Genomic DNA, 22,414 nt, shown 5'->3' with positions numbered 1-22,414 from the left:
CTCCGCTTGGATGATGACAGCCACTAACAGCTCATCTTTTCATTTTGGTGTCACCTCCTGTGATGGTGTCACCCGGTGCGGCACCCCCACTCGGCATATATCCCTTGTGCTTGCTTTGGTTTCCTCTCAAACTCCAAAGACATGCTGGTGAGCTAGCTGGCTCCTAGTATACTGTATGAATGTGAAATAGGGACTTTAGATTGCAAGCTCCTTGGGCTCAGGGACTGATGTGACTGTACAATGAAGTGCTGTGTAAATTGCTGGACCCCGATAAATACCGGTCACAAATAATACTGCGACTACCTCCCTATAATATCATTCTGCCACTTAACACACTCCAGTACAACCCCCGATTAGCTCAGCGACAATTTATTCCGGCGTTACACTTCGCCCGCCGTTCCCGCGAGTCGCTCGGCAATTTTCACAGCTGTGTTTAAACACTGTTAACAAAGCCCGAGGAAGGAGAAAAATGCGTCAGTTGGTGCTGCACTCACCGTGGTCTCCCAGCGGAAAATATTGCTATAGAAACAGATCCAATTCTCCGATAAGTAGAGTCTTCCCTGGAGGAGGATGTCTTTCTGGAGCGCACACGAGTAATCTGATGGGGGGGGGGTGCAGGGATTAGGATGACATTGTATGCATTGCATGGATTGTACATACATTGTATGGTGACCTCATACACCACTCTACATATACATTGTATGGTGACATCATACACCACTCTATCTATACATTGTATGGTGACATCATACACCACTCTACATATACATTGTATGGTGACATCATACACCACTCTACATATACATTGTATGGTGACCTCATACACCACTCTACATATACATTGTATGGTGACATCACACACCACTCTATATATACATTGTATGGTGACCTCATACACCACTCTATACAGTGGGGCAAAAAAGTATTTAGTCCCCACCAATTGTGCAAGTTCTCCCACTTACAAAGATGAGAGAGGCCTGTAATTGGCATCATAGGGAGACCTCAACTATGAGAGACAAAATGAGAAAACAAATCCAGACAATCACATTGGCTGATCTGGAAAGAATTTATTTGCAAATTATGGTGGAAAATAAGTATTTGGTGAATATGAAAAGTTCATGTCAATACTTTGTTATATCTCCTTTGTTGGCAATGACAGAGGTCAGACGTTTCCTGGAAGTCTTCACAAGGTTGGCACACACTGTTGCTGGTATGTTGGCCCATCCTCCATGCAGATCTCCTCTAGAGCAGTGATGTTTTGGGGCTGTCGCTGGGCAACACGGACTTTCAACTCCCTCCAAAGGTTTTCTATGGGGTTGAGATCTGGAGACTGGCTAGGCCACTCCAGGACCTTGAAATGCTTCTTACGAAGCCACTCCTTCGTTGCCCGGGCGGTATGTTTGGGATCATTGTCATGTTGGAAGAGCCAGCCATGTTTCATCCTCAATGCCCTTGCTGATGGAAGGAGGTTTGCACTCAAAATCTCACAATACATGGCCCCATTCATTCTGTCCTGTACATGGATCAGTCATCCTGGTCCCTTTGTGGAGAAACAGCCCCAAAGCATGATGTTGCCACCCCCATGCTTCACAGTAGGTATGGTGTTCTTTGGATGCAACTCAGCATTCTCTCTCCTCCAAACACGACTAGTTGTGTTTCTACCAAACAGTTCTATTTTGGTTTCATCTGACCATATGACATTCTCCCAATCCTCTTCTGGATCATCCAAATGCTCTCTAGCAAACTTCAGACGGCCCGGACATGTACTGGCTTAAGCAGGGGGACACGTCTGGCACTGCAGGATCTGAGTCCCTGGCGGCGTAGTGTGTTACTGATGGTAGCCTTTGTTACGTTGGTCCCAGCTCTCTGCAGGTCATTCACTAGGTCCCCCCGTGTGCTCCTGGGATTTTTGCTCACCGTTCTTGTAATCATTTTGACCCCACGGGGTGAGATCTTGCGTGGAGCCCCAGATCGAGGGAGATTATCAGTGGTCTTGTATGTCTTCCATTTTCTAATTATTGCTCCCACAGTTGATTTGTTCACACCAAGCTGCTTGCCTATTGCAGATTCAGTCTTCCCAGCCTGGTGCAGGTCTACAATTTTGTTTCTGGTGTCCTTCGACAGCTCTTTGGTCTTCACCATAGTGGAGTTTGGAGTGTGACTGTTTGAGGTTGTGGACAGGTGTCTTTTATACTGATAACAAGTTCAAACAGGTGCCATTGATACAGGTAATGAGTGCAGGACAGAGGAGCCTCTTAAAGAAGAAGGTCCAGGTCTGTGAGAGCCAGAAATCTTGCTTGTTTGTAGGTGACCAAATACTTATTTTCCACCATAATTTGCAAATAAATTCTTTCCAGATCAACCAATGAGATTGTCTGGATTTGTTTTCTCATTTTGTCTCTCATAGTTGAGGTCTCCCTATGATGCCAATTACAGGCCTCTCTCATCTTTGTAAGTGGGAGAACTTGCACAATTGGTGGGGACTAAATACTTTTTTGCCCCACTGTATATACATTGTATGGTGACATCATACACCACCACATGGATACATTGTATGGTGACATCATACACCACCACATGGATACATTGTATGGTGACATCATACACCACCATATGGATACATTGTATGGTGACATCATACACCACCATATGGATACATTGTATGGTGACATCATACACCACCATATGGATACATTGTATGGTGACATCATACACCACCATATGGATACATTGTATGGTGACATCATACACCACCATATGGATACATTGTATGGTGACATCATACACCACCATATGGATACATTGTATGGTGACATCATACACCACCACATGGATACATTGTATGGTGACATCATACACCACCTATATATACACTGTATGGTGACATCATACACCACCACATGGATACATTGTATGGTGACATCATACACCACCACATGGATACATTGTATGGTGACATCATACACCACCATATGGATACATTGTATGGTGACATCATACACCACTCTATATATACATTGTATGGTGACATCATACACCACCACATGGATACATTGTATGGTGACATCATACACCACCACATGGATACATTGTATGGTGACATCATACACCACTCTATATATACATTGTATGGTGACATCACACACCACCACATGGATACATTGTATGGTGACATCATACACCACCACATGGATACATTGTATGGTGACATCATACACCACTCTATATATACATTGTATGGTGACATCATACACCACGAGATGGATACATTGTATGGTGACATCATACACCACGAGATGGATACATTGTATGGTGACATCATACACCACGAGATGGATACATTGTATGGTGACATCATACACCACCACATGGATACATTGTATGGTGACATCATACACCACGAGATGGATACATTGTATGGTGACATCATACACCACGAGATGGATACATTGTATGGTGACATCATACACCACTCTGTATATACATTGTATGGTGACATCATACACCATCACATGGATACATTGTATGGTGAGATCACGACTCGGGACGGCTGCCACTCACCCACAATTAGACGCTCGGAATCGGGCAGCTTCTTAAAGATCTTGCGGAAGTCTTCGTTTCGCTGCTTGTAGGTGGGGCTCAACATCTACAAGACATATGAAAGGCTCACAGGAGGCCAACGCATAGCAGCCTGCGGCTTTAAAATGAATCTACTGACTTTTCTAAAAATGTAAATATACATGTTAGTAGGGTTGGTCCACTCAAAAGTGAAGCGGAGCCTGGTAATCTAAGCCAGCCCCTGAAATCCTATGAGGATTGAATGCTCCACCAGTGAGATATTCCTTACTCTGTGGTCCCTATCAGGTTTGGGAGTCCCCTCCTCCTTTGTGGGTTCCCAGCTCCTCCTCTCCCTGATATTCCTGAATCTATTCCTGCACACCTATGAGTTTTGGGTGTCCCCATCCACCTTTGTGGGTTCCCAACTCCTCCCCTTCCTGATGTTCCTGACTTTGTTTCTGTACAATAGGGAGGTTTGGGTGTGCCGACCTCCTTTGTGTGTTCCCGGCTCTTCCTCTCCATGGTATTCCTGATTCTAGGTGTCCCCATTCATCTTTGTGTGTCCCCAGCTCCTCCTCTCCCTGATATTCCTGAATCTATTCCTGCACACCTATGAGTTTTGGGTGTCCCCATCCACCTTTGTGTGTCCCCAGCTCCTCCTCTCCCTGATATTCCTGACTTTGTTCCTGCACATCTGGTAGGTTTGCGTGTCCCCATCCAGCTTTGTGGGTTCCAACTCCTCCCCTCTCTGATATTCTTAACGCTATTCCTGTTCTCCTGGGAGTTTTTGGTATTCCCACCCACCTTTGCGTGTTCCCGGCTCCTCCCCTCCCTGGTATTCCTGATTCTAGGTGTCCCCACCCCCTTTGTGTGTCCCCAGCTCCTCCTCTCTCTGATATTCCTGATTCTGGGTGTCCCCATCCACCTTTGTGGGTTCCCAACTCCTCCCCTCCCTGATATTCCTAACTCTGTTCCCGTCCTCCTGGGATTTTTTTGCTCTTCCCACCCACCTTTGTGTGCTCCCGACTCCTCCTCTATGATATTCCTGACTCTTTTCCTACCTTCCAATGCATTCTTAGTGTTCCCGCCCACTTTTTGCATGTTCCCAACTCCTCCTCCCCTTTCATATTCCTCACCTTGTTCCTGTACTTCTGAGAGTTGTTTGTGTCCCCCGTCCACATTTGTGTGTTTTCAGCTCCTCTTTTCCCCGATATTCCTGACTTTGTTCCTGCATGCCTATGAGTCTTGGCTGAACCCGCCCACCTTTGCGTGTTCCCAACTCCTCCTCTCCCTGATATTCCTGATTCTGGGTGTCCCCATCCATCTTTGTGTGTCCCCAGCTCCTCCTCTCCCTGATATTCCTGATTATGGGTGTCCCCATCCCCCTTTGTGTGTCCCCAGCACCTCCACTCCCTGATACTCCTGATTCTGGGTGTCCCCATCCCCTTTTGTGTATCCCCAGCACCTCTACTCCCTGATATTCCTGATTCTGGGTGTCCCCATCCCCCTTTGTGTGTCCCCAGCACCTCTACTCCCTGATATTCCTGATTCTGGGTGTCCCCATCCCCCTTTTGTGTGTCCCCAGCTCCTCCTCTCCCTGATATTCCTGATTCTGGGTGTCCCCATCCTCCTTTTGTGTGTCCCCAGCTCCTCCTCTCCCTGATATTCCTGATTCTGGGTGTCCCCATCCTCCTTTTGTGTGTCCCCAGCTCCTCCTCTCCCTGATATTCCTGATTCTGAGTGTCCTCATCCCCCTTTGTGTGTTCCCAACTCCTACCATCCTTGTTCCTGTACTTTTGTGAGTTGTTTGTGTGTCCCCAGCACCTCCTCTCCATGATATTCCTGATTCTGGGTGTCCCCATCCCCCTTTGTGTGTCCCCAGCACCTCCAATCCCTAATATTCCTGATTTTGGGTGTCCCCATACCCTTTTGTGTGTCCCCAGCTCCTCCTCTCCCTGATATTCCTGTTTCTGGGTGTCCCCATCCCCTTTTGTGTGTCCCCAGCTCCTCCTCTCCCTGATATTCCTGATTCTGAGTGTCCCCATCCTCCTTTGTGTGTTCCTGGCTCCTCCTCTCCATGATATTCCTGATTCTGGGTGTCCCCATCCCTCTTTGTGTGTCCCCAGCTCCTCCTCTCCCTGATATTCCTGATTCTGGGTGTCACCATCCATCTTTGTGGGTTCCCAACTCCTCCCCTCCTTGTTCCTGTACTTCTGCGAGTTATTTGTGTCCCCGTCCACATTTGTGTGTTTTCAGCTCCTCTTTTCCCCGATATTCCTGACTTTGTTCCTGCATGCCTATGACTTTTGGCTGACCCCGCCCACCTTTGTGTGTTCCCAGCTCCTCCTCTCTCTGATATGCCTGACTCCTGGGAATTTTAGGTGTCCCCAGCTATCTCGATGTGTTTGTATCCAATCAGACAAGCGCTTGCACTACATAGTTGTTGGGAGACCTGAAGCAGATTGTACAATCAGATTGTAAGGTGTGGAGAGGTTTATGGTGCCGGTCCAACCGGAATTTAACATTAGAGATGAACTACAGAATTCCTTTAGGTAGAGTTGTGTCAGAGAGGCGGGGCCATGCGGGAGGACAGCCAGGAACTTACACTGTACCAGCTCTGCATCTTCTGCAAAAAAAGAAAAAGAAGAAAAATAGATGATTAATACCGGATCAGCACGTGACTGCATCAGTCACCGAGAGCAAACGTGGTCTAAAATCCAAACCCAAATCCCTTCCTTGGCTGTCATGCTGATCCTATTGCTTCAGTATTTTAGAGTCATGAAGAACGAGTCCATCTCCGAATAGCTACATCTATGAATGTACCACAAGAGGGCGCCTCTTCACTCTATATCAGGGGTGTCAAACTGGGGGCCCTCTAGCCAAACTACAAGTCCCATCATGCCTCTGCCTTTAGGAGCCACGCTTGTAACTGTCAGCCCTGCAATGCCTCATGGGATTTGTAGTTCCACAACAGCTGGAGGGCCGCCAGTTTGACACCCTTGCGTCTAAATATACCCTACAGTGCTGCGTTTAGTTTGCTTCTTGTCCTGTTTTGTGAGGACATTGAAATGAAAATTACAGTTTAACAAACACTAAAAATCTTCTGATCAATACTGACATATAGATTGTACAGATTCTGATCAATACTGACATATAGATTGTACAGATTCTGATCAATACTGACATATAGATTGTACAGATTCTGATCAATACTGATACATAGATTGTACAGATTCTGATCAATACTGATACATAGATTGTACAGATTCTGATCAATACTGATACATAGATTGTACAGATTCTGATCAATACTGATACATAGATTGTACAGATTCTGATCAATACTGATACATAGATTGTACAGATTCTGATCAATACTGACATATAGATTGTACAGATTCTGATCAATACTGATATACAGATTGTACAGGTTAGGATACAAATGATACAGATTTTAATCAATACTGATATTTTATATATCTATATATATATATATATATATATATACTGTATATAATACATTTTCTGATCAATACTGATATCCACATAATACAGATTCCAATCAATACTGATATATAGATGATACAAATTCAGATGATATACAAAAGATATAAATTCTGATCAGTACTGATACATAGATGATACAGATCTGAACAGTACTATATATATATTTGATATAAATTTTGATCAATACTGATGCTACAGATTCTGATTAGTACTGATATATATATACAGATTCCAATCAATATTAATATTTATATGATATGGATACTGATCAGTGCTTATATATAGATTATACTGATTCTGATCAATACAATATTCAGATGATACAGATTCTGATCAATACTGATTAATAGATTATATGGATTCTGATCAGCACTGATATATAGATGATATAGACTCTGATCAGCACTGATATATAGATGATATAGACTCTGATCAGCACTGATATATAGATGATATAGAGCCTGATCAATACTGATTAATAAATTATATGGATTCTGATCAGCACTGATATATAGATGATACAGACTCTGATCAGCACTGATATATAGATGATATAGATTCTGATCAGCACTGATATATAGATGATATAGATTCTGATCAGCACTGATATATAGATGATACAGACTCTGATCAGCACTGATATATAGATGATACAGACTCTGATCAGCACTGATATATAGATGATATAGACTCTGATCAGCACTGATATATAGATGATATAGACTCTGATCAGCACTGATATATAGATGATATAGATTCTGATCAGCACTGATATATAGATGATATAGACTCTGATCAGCACTGATATATAGATGATATAGACTCTGATCAGCACTGATATATAGATGATATAGACTCTGATCAGCACTGATATATAGATGATATAGAGCCTGATCAGCACTGATATAAATATGATATAGACTCTGATCAGCACTGATAGATGATATAGAGCCTGATCAGCACTGATATAAATATGATATAGACTCTGGTCAGCACTGATATAAATATGATATAGACTCTGATCAGCACTGATATACAACAGTCTAGCGTGTAGTCACCTTGCTGTTCCGTATAAAGCCCCTCCCACTGAGCTGCGGGGGGAGGGGTGTCCCGGGCTGGGAGTTGGTCTGGGTGGGCAGCTGGGCGTTGCCCTGGTTGATGGGCAGGGTCCCAGGAGGAGGTGACGTTGGGGTGAGGGTTCCAGGGGCCTTCTCATTGGATCCTTCGGAGCCCTTCTCCACCATGTTCTCGGATTCGTTGGCGACCAGACGCCTCCGCACAGCGGGGGAGTTACTGGGCGTGCTACGGGGGGTGAAACTGCCAGTGCTGGAAGAAAGAAATATCCCGATATTACTTCACACGGAAGTCTAGTATTTTTATTGTATTAAAAAATACAGAATATTAAACAAATGTCTAGAAAACGTAACGGTGCATAGAGATTAAAGAAGAAAAAAAAAGCAAACAAAAACGAATAAAAATAAACATAAACAACCCAAAATACACAAAAATAGGAAAAAAAAAAACCACAAATACAGGAGTAAATGAAAAAAATCTAGAAGACGCACAATATACCTAAACAAAAAAGAAAAAAGAAATAAATAACACATTAAATAGAAAAACAAAATGACATAAAATACACCAAAAATATAAAAAAAAACAAAAAGAACTCTAAATAAAAAGCTAAATGACCCAAAATATACAAAAATAGGAAAAAATAGGGAAAAAAAACACAAATAGAGGAGTAAATGAAAAAAAAAACTAGAAGACCCACAATATACCTAAACAAAAAAGAAAAAAGAAATAACACTTTAAATAGAAAACAAAATGACCTAAAATACACCAAAAAGAGAAAAACAAAAAGAACACTAAATAAAAAGCTAAATGACCCAAAATACACAAAAATAGGGGGAAAAAAAACACAAATAGAAGAGTAAATGAAAAAAAAAAAAATAGAAGACCCACAATATACCTAAACAAAAAAGAAAAAAGAAATAAATAACACTCTAAATAGAAAAACAAAATGACCTAAAATACAACAAAAAGATAAAAAAAAAACCAAAGACGAAAAGAACACTAAATAAAAAGCTAAATGACCCAAAATACACACAAAAAAAATTGAACACTACATAAAAAACTAATTAGTCCAAAATGCATTGAAAAGGGAAAAAAATTAGCCAAAATACACAAACCACCCCCCACACACACACGAAAACACAAAAAAAGAACACAAAAAAAAAGTATAAATAGCCTAATTAAAAACAAAAAAAAAGGAAAAGAATAAAAAATAGAGCACTAAATAAAAATCAAATTGACCAAAAATGCATCAAAAAAGGGGAGAAAAATATAAAAAAACACACAAGCAAAACCCACACAAAAAGAACACTAAATATAAATCTGCGTGTAGAGGTCCAATTTTTGTAAAAAAAAAAAAATACTCTAAATAACGACATAAAAACCAATTTCATCAAACTCCCCTATTTTATAAATAAGTCCTACACTATTTTTTATTAGGGAGAAGCTGAACACATCCATTTTAGTGCATTGCAATGTATGTGATAAATACAACAGTAACCATAAATGAAAAACTAAATGACCCCCCCCTCCCAAAAAAAAATAAAAATAAAAAAATAAAAACTTGTTTGCAATAACAAAAGAAAAATGAATGATAGACCATGCATCAAAAATAAAAAAATACATACAACTCTAAATAAAAAAAAACAAACTAAATAACCCAAAATACACAAAGTAATAATACAAAATAAATACAAAATAATTTAAAAATTACAATAAATTAAATAAGAAAATGACAATAAAATAAATAAGATCATTACAATAAAATAAATAAGAAAATTATAATAAAATAAATATGATCATTAAAGTAAAATAAAGAAGAAAATTACAATAAAATAAATAAGAAAATGATAATAAAATAAATATGATCATTAAAGTAAAATAAATAAGAAAATGATAATAAAATAAATATGACCATTAAAGTAAAATAAATAAGAAAATTACAAAAAAATAAATATGATCATTACAGTAAAATAAAGAAGAAAATTACAATAAAATAAATAAGAAAATTATAATAAAATAAATATGATCATTAAAGTAAAATAAATAAGAAAATTATAATAAAATAAATATGATCATTACAGTAAAATAAATAAGAAAATTATAATAAAATAAATATGATCAATAAAGTAAAATAAATAAGAAAATGACAATAAAATAAATAAGAAAATGATAATAAAATAAATATGATCAATAAAGTAAAATAAATAAGAAAATGACAATAAAATAAATAAGAAAATGATAATAAAATAAATATGATCAATAAAGTAAAATAAATAAGAAAATTACAATAAAATAAATAAGAAAATTATAATAAAATAAATATGATCATTAAAGTAAAATAAATAAGAAAATTACAATAAAATAAATAAGAAAATTATAATAAAATAAATATGATCAATAAAGTAAAATAAATAAGAAAATACAATAAAATAAATAAGAAAATTATAATAAAATAAATATGATCATTACAGTAAAATAAATAAGAAAATTATAATAAAATAAATATGATCATTAAAGTAAAATAAATAAGAAAATTACAATAAAATAAATAAGAAAATTATAATAAAATAAATATGATCAATAAAGTAAAATAAATAAGAAAATACAATAAAATAAATAAGAAAATTATAATAAAATAAATATGATCATTACAGTAAAATAAATAAGAAAATTATAATAAAATAAATATGATCAATAAAGTAAAATAAATAAGAAAATTACAATAAAATAAATAAGAAAATTATAATAAAATAAATATGATCAATAAAGTAAAATAAATAAGAAAATTACAATAAAATAAATAAGAAAATTATAATAAAATAAATATGATCAATAAAGTAAAATAAATAAGAAAATTACAATAAAATAAATAAGAAAATTATAATAAAATAAATATGATCATTACAGTAAAATAAATAAGAAAATTATAATAAAATAAATATGATCAATAAAGTAAAATAAATAAGAAAATGACAATAAAATAAATAAGAAAATGATAATAAAATAAATATGACCATTAAAGTAAAATAAATAAGAAAATTACAAAAAAATAAATAAGAAAATGAATAAAAAAACACTCTAAATAAAGACATAAAATACAGTAGATCATGTTAGCATGCCATTGGTCATCGTGTTGCAAAACCACTTTCGTCCAACTCCGCCCCTATTTTATAAATAAGCCCCACATATGCAGCACCTATAGGGCCACACTGCGCACCCACCTTCCGAACCCAAGCAGTGCCGTGTCTGGTCAGGGCCCCCGGGCCCCTGTCTGCCCCTCAGCCAGGACTGAGCTCATTGTATTTGCCGCCCTGAAGGCTTCCTGATGATCCCCTCCGAATAATTATCACATCCTCGGCATTTGCCGGCTGTTTGCTCATCGACCTCTCAGCCGCGCTCTAAATGGATCACAAACAGTCCTTCTTCCTCCTGGTGTCACTCGCCCCCCCCCCCCCCCCCCCCCGGGGTTTATGTAATCGCAGTTCCCATCATTGTGTAACTGACTGACACCAACTCAGTGGCCGGGCCCAGCGGGGGGTCTGGTGGTCACAGCTGTCCTTGCCTCACATTGGGAACGGTTTGCTAAGCCGAAGGAATCCCTGCGAGGCCCCCCCCCCCCCGTTCTCACTTGAGCGACACCGCAACGCCAACGCAACGCCGCCGCAGCGCCGCCATGCAACGCTCGCGCTTTTTTTTTTTTCCGCTCATTTTTGGAACGACATCATTCAGTTTGAACGCGCCTCCCTCCGCCCCAAATACGCACCGAAAAAGCTTGCGTGCCAAATTGTGACAGACCGCGGGACGCCAAACGCGTCATTCGGTGTTCCGCGGTTCGCCGCAATTTTTGCGAATTTTTTCCCGTGACCATTACAACAAAATCACGCCGCGTCCGGGGGGACGTTCCGTAATAACCGCCCCGTGGGTGCGTCATGCGTTTTGAAGCTATACTGGAATTGCGGGCGCAACGGCGTGATTCTGCCCACGATTCCGAAACGCCGAGCGCGAACGGGAAGGGTGGGCGGAGTTATAAAGCGGTGAATGTGACTTTCACCAAACATTCTCCGGCAGGAACGCCCCATTCGAACTTAGCCATTTGGAGGCACGGGCAGAACCGCTGTGATTCTGTTCGCGGTTCCAAATCGCATGACAGTCGCTGCGGAACGCGCGGCGTGCACTTGGGTGTCATTATCCTTTAACGCACGCCAAGCGCGATGAAATTCTGCTGCGATTTTGATGCGATTCCAAATCGCAAAGTGTAATTATCTTTCAATGACACCCTGAGCGCGATGCAATTCTGATGCGATTTTTCTGCAATTCTAAATTGCAAAGTATCATTTTCCTATAATGACGCACTGAGCGCAATGCAATTCTGCTGCGATTTTGTTGTGATTCCAAATTGCAAAGTATCATCCTGCAATGGCTCCCCATGCGCAATGCAATTCTGCTGCGATTTTCCTGCGATTTTAAATTGCAAAGCGTCAATTTTCTATAATGGCAACCTGAGTGCGATACAATTCTGCTGCAATTTTTCCAAATTGCAGTGTCAGTATCCTTTAATGGCACCCCATGTGATATGCAATTCTGCTGCGATTTTTTTATGCGATTCCAAATTGCAACGTGTCATTATCTTTTAATGCATGCCATGCGCAATGCAATTCTGCTGCGATTTTGATGCGATTCCAAATTGCAACGTGTCATTATCTTTCAATGGCACCCAGAGTGCAATGCAATTCTGATGCGATTTTTCTGCGATTCTTAATTGCAAAGTATCATTTTCCTATAATGACAGCCCATGCACAATGCAATTCTGCTGCAATTTTGACGCGATTCCAAATTGCAGTGTCAATATTCTTTAATGGCTCCCCATGCGCGATGCATTCTGCTGCGATTTTTTTTATGCGATTCCAAATTGCAAAGTGTTGTTATCCTTCAAAGGCACCCCATGTGTGATGCATTCTGCTGCGATATTTCCATGATTCTAAATTGCAAAGCGTCATTTTCCTATAATGGCACCCCACACACAATGCAATTCTGCGATTCCAAATTGCAAAGTATCATTCTTCAATGACAACCCATGCACAATACAATTCTGCTGCGATTTTGATGCGATTCCAAATTGCATAGTGTCATTATCGTTCAATGGCACCCCATGTGTGATGCAATTCTGCTGTGATTTTGATGCGATTCCAAAGTGCAAATGGCACCCCATGCACATTGTAATTCTGCTGCGATTTTTTTATGCAATTCGAAACTGCAAAGTGTCATTATCCTTCAATGGCACCCCATGCACGATGCAGTTCTGCTGCGATTTTTCTGTGATTCCAAATTGCAAAGTGTCATCCTTCAATGACACCCCGAGCGCAATGCAATTCTGCTGCGATTTTTTATGTGATTCCAAATTGCAGTGTCAAAATCCTTTAATGGCTCCCCATTTCTGCTGCGATTTTCCCGCAATTATAAATTGCAAAGCGTCATTTAACTATAATTACACCCCGAGCGCGATGCAATTCTGCTGCGATTTTGCCGCCATTCCAAATTGCAAAGCGTCATTTTCCTTCAATGGCTCCCCATGCACGATGCAATTCTGCTGCGATTGTTTATGCGATTCCAAATTGCAAAGTATCATCCCACAATGACACCCCATCTGCGATGCAATTCTGCTGCGATTTTCCCGCAATTCTAAATTGCAAAGCATCAATTTTCTATAATGACACCCCGAGCGCAATGCAATTCTGCTGCAATTTTTCTGCGATTCTAAATTGCAAAGCGTCATTTTTCTTCAATGGCACCCCATGAACGATGCATTTCTGCTGCAATTTTTTATGCGATTCCAAATTGCAAAGTATCATCCCACAATGGCACCCCATCTGCGATGCAATTCAGCTGTGATTTTCCCCAGATTCTAAATAGCAAAGAGTCAATTTTCTATAATGACACCCTAAATGCGATGCAATTCTGCTGCGATTTTTCTGCGATTCCAATTTGCAAACTGTAATTTTCCTTCAATGGCACCCCGAGCGCAATGCAATTCTGCTGCGATTTTTTAATGCAATACCAAATTGCAAAGTATCCTTCAATGACACCCCATGCGCAATGCAATTCTGCTGCGATTTTTCCGTGATTCCAAATTTCAAAGCGTCATTTTCCTATAATGGCTCCCAATGCGCGATGCAATTCTGCTGCGATTGGCAATTGCGGCAAACTGCGCCTTTACAAATCGCATGAAACTTGTCACCCACAGAGAAGGACCACACCATTCACGTGAAAGGGCTGGCCCTGTAAGGACATGCAGAATCGCATGAGAATCGCCCTTTGAAAACCGTCCAGAGGAAATGCTCGTTCCCGCGATGCGACATGTGGGCGGGGCCTGAATCAATCACTGCCAATAAAAACACCTGGAAGGTTTCCCCGCAGTAAATGTTTGGCGATTGTCGCATGGACCGCGGGATAAATCCGCCCCCAGCTGTATGCTTTCCTTCAGTTCACAAAACGGAAACGCCTCCAGCAGACATCGGCGGGATTTTTATTCAATCGCATCTTATGAATATTTAAAATGTATCTAAACCAAGAAAAAAAATAAAAACACAATGTGGCGGCTGCATTAGTTTTCCTTTTTTCAGGATATCTGTCCCTTTTATTTTCATTGGGTGATCCGGTCGTCCTACAAGGACAGGAAGTGTGTGATTGGCAGGATCGCCAGGTGACCATCGAGGAGAAAAGACTGAAAACAGAAAACGAATGCGGTCGCCGCGCCCGGGGGCTGATTATATGACAATAGATTACATTGCGATTTTTAGGTTCGGATTCCCTTTCAGAATCTGTAAATGTGTTCTGTTTTCGGTTGTCGGCGGTTGTCAGCGGTTGTCGGCAGTTGTCATTGGTTATCGGCGGTTGTCATTGGTTGTCGGCGGTTGTCAATGGTTGTCGGAGGTTGTCAGCGGTTGTTGGTGGTTGTCATTGGTTGTCGGTGGTTGTCATTGGTTGTCGGTGGTTGTCATTGGTTGTCGGTGGTTGTCATTGGTTGTCGGCGGTTGTCAATGGTTGTCGGAGGTTGTCAGCGGTTGTCGGCGGGGAGATGAAATGCGTGTGAAGTGTGTTAATCAGTAGCCAGGTATTGCCTTGTTGGAGCCCAATTCATGTCTCTGCGGTGTCACCGTGACCCTCCAGCTGATGAATGAGATGAGGACGGGAAGGCGCGGCCTTTAGAGGGCGCCGAGTGCAGCAGAGCGAGCCGAGGATACGGAGAATGTTTGCAGAATTATGGAGTGGAGGGCGGAGGCATTAGTTTTCCTTTTATAGGCATTTATTCCTTTTTTTTTACCTGGTGATCCTGCCAACAACACACTTCCTGTCCTAGGGTGACAAACCTCACTGACCGTACTTCCTGTCCTAGGGTGACAACCCTCACTGACCGCACTTCCTGCCCGAGAGTGACAACCTTCGCTGGCCACACTTCCTGTCCTAGAGTGACAACCTTCACTGACCGCACTTCTTGTCCTAGAGTGACAACCCTCACTGACCGCACTTCCTGTCCAAGAGTGACAACCCTCACTGAACGCACTTCCTGTCCTAGGGTGACAAACCTCACTGACCGTACTTCCTGTTCTAGAGTGACAACCCTCACTGACCGCACTTCCTGTCCTAGAGTGACAACCCTCACTGACCGCACTTCCTGCCGGAGAGTGACAACCTTCGCTGGCTGCACTTCCTGTCCGAGAGTGACAACCTTTGCTGGCCGCACTTCCTGTCTGAGAGTGACAACCCTCACTGAACGCACTTCCTGTCCTAGAGTGACAACCTTCACTGACCGCACTTCTTGTCCTAGAGTGACAACCCTCACTGACCGCACTTCCTGTCCAAGAGTGACAACCTTCACTGGCCACACTTCCTGTCCTAGAGTGACGACCTTCACTGACTCTACTTCCTGTCAGAGAGTGACAACATTTACTGACTGACCGCATCTATGGAGCCACAGCGTTGTCACCCACGGACAGGACTACAGAACACCTCCCCTCCAAACTGAGGCCCAGGGGCCGGATACAGCCCTTTGCTAACCTTTATCCGGCTCTTGGGGCATTCCTGACGCCAATGATGGGGCACTATTCCTCCCACTGATACCAATGATGGGGCACTATTCCTCCCACTGACACCAATGATGGGGCACTATTCCTCCCACTGACACCAATGATGGGGCACTATTCCTCCCACTGACACCAATGATGGGGCACTATTCCTCCCACTGACACCAATGATGGGGCACTATTCCTCCCACTGATACCAATGATGGGGAACTATTCCTCCCACTGACACCAATGATGGGGAACTATTCCTCCCACTGACACCAATGATGGGGCACTATTCCTCCCACTGATACCAATGATGGAGCACTATTCCTCCCACTGACACCAATGATGGGGGACTATTCCTCCCACTGACACCAATGATGGGGCACTATTCCTCCCACTGATACCAATGATGGGGCACTATTCCTCCCACTGATACCAATGATGGGGCACTATCCCTCCCACTGATACCAATGATGGGGCACTATTCCTCCCACTGACACCAATGATGGGGCACTATTCCTCCCACTGACACCAATGATGGGGCACTATTCCTCCCACTGACACCAATGATGGGGCACTATTCCTCCCACTGACACCAATGATGGGGCACTATTCCTCCCACTGACACCAATGATGGGGCACTATTCCTCCCACTGACACCAATGATGGGGCACTATTCCTCCCACTGACACCAATGATGGGGTACTATTCCTCCCACTGACACCAATGATGGGGCACTATTCCTCCCACTGACACCAATGATGGGGCACTATTCCTCCCACTGACACCAATGATGGGGCACTATTCCTCCCAATGATACCAATGATGGGGCACTATTCCTCCCACTGACACCAATGATGGAGCACTATTCCTCCCACTGACACCAATGATGGAGCACTATTCCTCCCACTGACACCAATGATGGGGCACTATTCCTCCCACTGACACCAATGATGGGGCACTATTCCTCCCACTGATACCAATGATGGGGCACTATTCCTCCCACTGATACCAATGATGGGGCACTATTCCTCCCACTGACACCAATGATGGGGCACTATTCCTCCCACTGACACCAATGAAGGGGCACTATTCCTCCCACTGACACCAATGATGGGGCACTATTCCTCCCACTGACACCAATGAAGGGGCACTATTCCTCCCACTGACACCAATGATGGGGCACTATTCCTCCCACTGACACCAATGATGGGGCACTATTCCTCCCACTGACACCAATGATGGAGCACTATTCCTCCCACTGATACCAATGATGGGGCACTATTCCTCCCACTGACACCAATGATGGGGCACTATTCCTCCCACTGACACCAATGATGGGGCACTATTCCTCCCACTAATACCAATGATGGGGCACTATTCCTCCCACTGACACCAATGATGGGGCACTATTCCTCCCACTGACACCAATGATGGGGCACTATTCCTCCCACTGACACCAATGATGGGGCACTATTCCTCCCACTGACACCAATGATGGGGCACTATTCCTCCCACTGACACCAACAATTGCAGTTTTACAATTTCAGAGTCGGGTCCAGTGCGCTTGGTTCACGCCGATGCGACTTGTCATGCAACCGGACAGTTCAAAGCCGCACCCCATTTGAAACCTTTGAAAAAAAAAGATCCCTGCGCTATTTCTGCACTGCTTTACTGCGACGCGCAGATGTCAGCAAAATCGCACTGACAGACGCAGAGGTGAGAACCGGAGCTAAGCGGAATGTGAACGGACGCACGCTTTTCTGCGCGTGTTCCCTGAAAACGCAGCATAACGCGCATCGCACTTGCCGTGCCGCTATTTCTTATTGACACCTCGAAAAAAAAACGGCTCCAAAACGCACATTGCAGAATCGCACAAGTCTTACTGCCAGCAAATGACGCTGGAGCTAGTTTGATGGATTTGTCGCACGACCAGCACAAGAAAAAAAACGCAGATAAGCGCGTTGCGCAGGTATGGATGGCGGAGAAGTCAGCCCCCTCCCAGCGTCCCCCCCCCCCCCCATGTTGGTTTGGGTGGCAGGTGTCGCAGCAGCTGTCCCCACCCCCCCCCCCCTCTCTATACACAGAGACAGACAGATGGTCCTAAAGAGAAAGTGTCGGAGCTGTCAGCTGCTTTGGACAACCAGCCCCTGCACTGCCCCTAGTGGTCACAAAAGAGAATGCCTCAAAGGATTCCATTCATTGAAAAATCAGACCATACACTAGAAAATCTGATTCTACATCTCAGTATAAAGACGTTTGTTTTCTGCAAATCGCTGCTGCCGGGCAGACGGCTGCCAGGGGAGGTTTTTCCTTTAACGGCCTTTACGGCTTCCTGACTGCCGTACAGCAGAACTACTGCTACAGGGCGGCAGGGCTGCGCAAAATCACGTATATATACACGTGATTTGTATTTCCAGGTAGGGGGCGCATGCCAGCAGGTGAGGATTCCCCGCCGGCACCCGGCGATCCATGAGGAACACTGACAGGGGAGAGGTCTGTATGAGAACAATACTCTCCCTTGTCAGCTCTGTATTTGTATGGCTCTGCATTTTGTTTGTATTGAAACAGATAAAAGAAGTATTTTTGAAACAGATAAAAGAAGTACTGAAGCAGAGATAAAAGAAGTATTTTTAATTTTTTTTTGTACTGAAGAAGAGATAAAAGAGGTATTTTTTAAAAAAAGATTTGTACTGAAGCAGAGATAAAAGAAGTTCTTTTTGGACTGAAGCAGAGATAAAAGAAGTATTCTAAAAAAAATTTTGTACTGAAGCAGAGATAAAAGAAGTATTTTTAAATTTTTTTTGTACTGAAGAAGAGATAAAAGTTTTTTTTTTGTACTGAAGCAGAGATAAAAGAAGTATTTTTTTTTGTACTGAAGCAGAGATAAAAGATTTTTTTGTACTGAAGCAGAGATAAAACAAGTATTTTTAATTTTTTTTGTACTGAAAAAGAGATAAAAGAAGTATTTTTTTTTACTGAAGCAGAGATAAAAGAAGTATTTTTTTTTGTACTGAAGCAGAGATAAAAGAAGTTCTTTTTGGACTGAAGCAGAGATAAAATAATTATTTTTTCGTACTGAAGCAGAGATAAAAGGTATTTTTTTTAAAAAAATTTGTACTGAAGCAGAGATAAAAGAAGTTCTTTTTGGACTGAAGCAGAGATAAAAGAAGTATTTTTTTTGTACTGAAGCAGAGATAAAAGAAGTAATTTTAAAATTTTTTTGTACTGAAGAAGAGATAAAAGTTTTTTTTGTACTGAAGCAGAGATAAAAGTTTTTTTTTGTACTGAAACAGAGATAAAAGAAGTTCTTTTTGTACTGAAGCAGAGATAAAAGAAGTATTTTTAAATTTTTTTTGTACTGAAGAAGAGATAAAAGTTTTTTTTTTGTACTGAAGCAGAGATAAAAGAAGTATTTTTTTTTGTACTGAAGCAGAGATAAAATAAGTATTTTTAATTTTTTTTGTACTGAAAAAGAGATAAAAGAAGTATTTTTTTTTTACTGAAGCAGAGATAAAAGAAGTAATTTTAAAAAATTTTTGTACTGAAGAAGAGATAAAAGTTTTTTTTTGTACTGAAGCAGAGATAAAAGATTTTTTTTGTACTGAAGCAGAGATAAAAGTTTTTTTTTGTACTGAAACAGAGATAAAAGAAGTTCTTTTTGGACTGAAGCAGAGATAAAAGAAGTATTTTTAATTTTTTTTTGTACTGAAGCAGAGATAAAACATTTTTTTTTGTGGCTGGCTTAAACTTGCTTTTACCAGAAAAACCACCAAATGTGAATGAAGACGTCATCCTCCTAAAATACACAGCGCGTGCGATATTGAGAGACTGAACCCCTCGCCGGCAGTCGCTGGACGGGAGATGCTAAAATCGGCAGCCATTAATCAGCAGGAGCAGCAATTGATCCTGAAACAGACAGAGCAAACGACTGCATGGAGTAAGCCTCACCATGGGGCGTGCGGTCAATCGTTGGAGAGCGCACTGTGCTCCACTCACGTGAAATCGATCACAACAAGCGTGCTACGTATATAGATCGCTCCATAGGAAACTGCGTGCCAAGCACTGGGGTCATAGGTTCAAATCTGAGCCAGGACTCTGCCTATCTGCATGGAGTTCGTATGTTCTCTCTGTGCTTGAATGGGATTTCTCTGCACAGCTCTCGTTCAAAACTGGCCGTAGTATGTGAGGATCAGTCATAATGCTGGCAATGGCAAGGGCTTATGGATCACGGCTGACCAATCTCCATCCCCTCTACTACAGGCAATCAAAACTGACATTTTATATGTTCGATGACCAAATGACATAATACAGGAGATGGTCAGAGACTGCGGACATGATACAGGAGATGGTCAGAGACTGCGGACATAGTACAGGAGATGGTCAGAGACTGCAGACATAGTACAGAAGATGATCAGAGACTGCAGACATAGTACAGGAGATGACCAGAGACTGCGGACATAGTACAGGGGATGGTCAGAGACTGCAGACATAGTACAGGAGATGGTCAGAGACTGCAGACATAGTACAGGAGATGGTCAGAGACTGTGGACATAGTACAGGGGATGGTCAGAGACTGCAGACATAGTACAGGAGATGGTCAGAGACTGCAGACATAGTACAGGAGATGGTCAGAGACTGCGGACATAGTACAGGGGATGGTCAGAGACTGCAGATATGATACAGGAGATGGTCAGAGACTACAGACATGATACAGGAGATGGTCAGAGACTGCAGACATGGTACAGGAGATGGTCAGAGACTGCGGACATAGTACAGGAGATGGTCAGAGACTGCAGACATAGTACAGGAGATGGTCAGAGACTGCAGACATAGTACAGGAGATGGTCAGAGACTGCGGACATGATACAGGAGATGGTCAGAGACTGCAGACATAGTACAGGAGATGGTCAGAGACTGCGGACATAGTACAGGGGATGGTCAGAGACTGCAGATATGATACAGGAGATGGTCAGAGACTACAGACATGATACAGGAGATGGTCAGAGACTGCAGACATGGTACAGGAGATGGTCAGAGACTGCGGACATAGTACAGGAGATGGTCAGAGACTGCAGACATAGTACAGGAGATGGTCAGAGACTGCGGACATAGTACAGGGGATGACCAGAGACTGCAGACATGATACAGGAGATGGTCAGAGACTGCAGACATAGTACAGGAGATGGTCAGAGACTGCAGACATAGTACAGGAGATGGTCAGAAACTGCCGACATGATACAGGAGATGGTCAGAGACTGCAGACATAGTACAGGAGATGACCAGAGACTGCAGATACGATACAGGAGATGGTTAGAGACTGCAGACATAGTACAGGAGATGGTCAGAGACTGCAGACATAGTACAGGAGATGGTCAGAGATTGTAGACATGATACAGGAGATGGTCAGAGACTGCAGACACGATACAGGAGATGGTCAGAGACTGCAGACACGACACAGGAGATGGTCAGAGACTACAGACATGATACAGTAGATGGTCAGAGACTGCAGACATGGTACAGGAGATGGTCAGAGACTGCGGACATAGTACAGGAGATGGTCAGAGACTGCAGACATAGTACAGGAGATGGTCAGAGACTGCAGACATAGTACAGGAGATGGTCAGAGACTGCGGACATGATACAGGAGATGGTCAGAGACTGCAGACATAGTACAGGAGATGGTCAGAGACTGCGGACATAGTACAGGGGATGGTCAGAGACTGCAGATATGATACAGGAGATGGTCAGAGACTACGGACATGATACAGGAGATGGTCAGAGACTGCAGACATGGTACAGGAGATGGTCAGAGACTGCGGACATAGTACAGGAGATGGTCAGAGACTGCAGACATAGTACAGGAGATGGTCAGAGACTGCGGACATAGTACAGGGGATGACCAGAGACTGCAGACATGATACAGGAGATGGTCAGAGACTGCAGACATAGTACAGGAGATGGTCAGAGACTGCAGACATAGTACAGGAGATGGTCAGAAACTGCCGACATGATACAGGAGATGGTCAGAGACTGCAGACATAGTACAGGAGATGACCAGAGACTGCAGATACGATACAGGAGATGGTTAGAGACTGCAGACATAGTACAGGAGATGGTCAGAGACTGCAGACATAGTACAGGAGATGGTCAGAGATTGTAGACATGATACAGGAGATGGTCAGAGACTGCAGACACGATACAGGAGA

At 42.3% G+C, this 22,414-nt stretch overlaps 1 protein-coding gene across 2 annotated transcripts in view; it reads right to left on the bottom strand.

Annotated features, from left to right (window-relative positions):
* The window catches only part of GRAMD1A (GRAM domain containing 1A), a 133,802-nt gene that overhangs the window by 68,339 nt on the left and 43,049 nt on the right, over positions 1 to 22,414 (bottom strand). The window contains exons 1-5 of one of the 2 annotated variants that reach the window (XM_089653891.1): positions 11,361 to 11,518; positions 8,124 to 8,391; positions 6,164 to 6,184; positions 3,562 to 3,646; positions 495 to 598 (exon numbers count right to left, since the gene is read on the bottom strand). In XM_089653891.1, the coding sequence (XP_089510017.1) occupies positions 495 to 598; positions 3,562 to 3,646; positions 6,164 to 6,184; positions 8,124 to 8,309 (396 nt within the window). In that variant the 5' untranslated portion in view covers positions 8,310 to 8,391; positions 11,361 to 11,518. Of the gene's footprint in view, positions 1 to 494; positions 599 to 3,561; positions 3,647 to 6,163; positions 6,185 to 8,123; positions 8,392 to 11,360; positions 11,519 to 22,414 lie in introns of those variants that run through there. The other variant, XM_089653890.1, reaches the window with a different exon arrangement.

This window comes from Staurois parvus, unplaced genomic scaffold (assembly GCF_062004578.1).
Source record: "Staurois parvus isolate SC_StPar_1 unplaced genomic scaffold, SC_StPar_1.0 ptg000726l, whole genome shotgun sequence".
NCBI classification, from domain to species: Eukaryota; Metazoa; Chordata; class Amphibia; order Anura; family Ranidae; genus Staurois; species Staurois parvus.
Note: the sequence above shows the minus strand (reverse complement) of the source record. Positions and strands in the feature narration are given on the sequence as shown.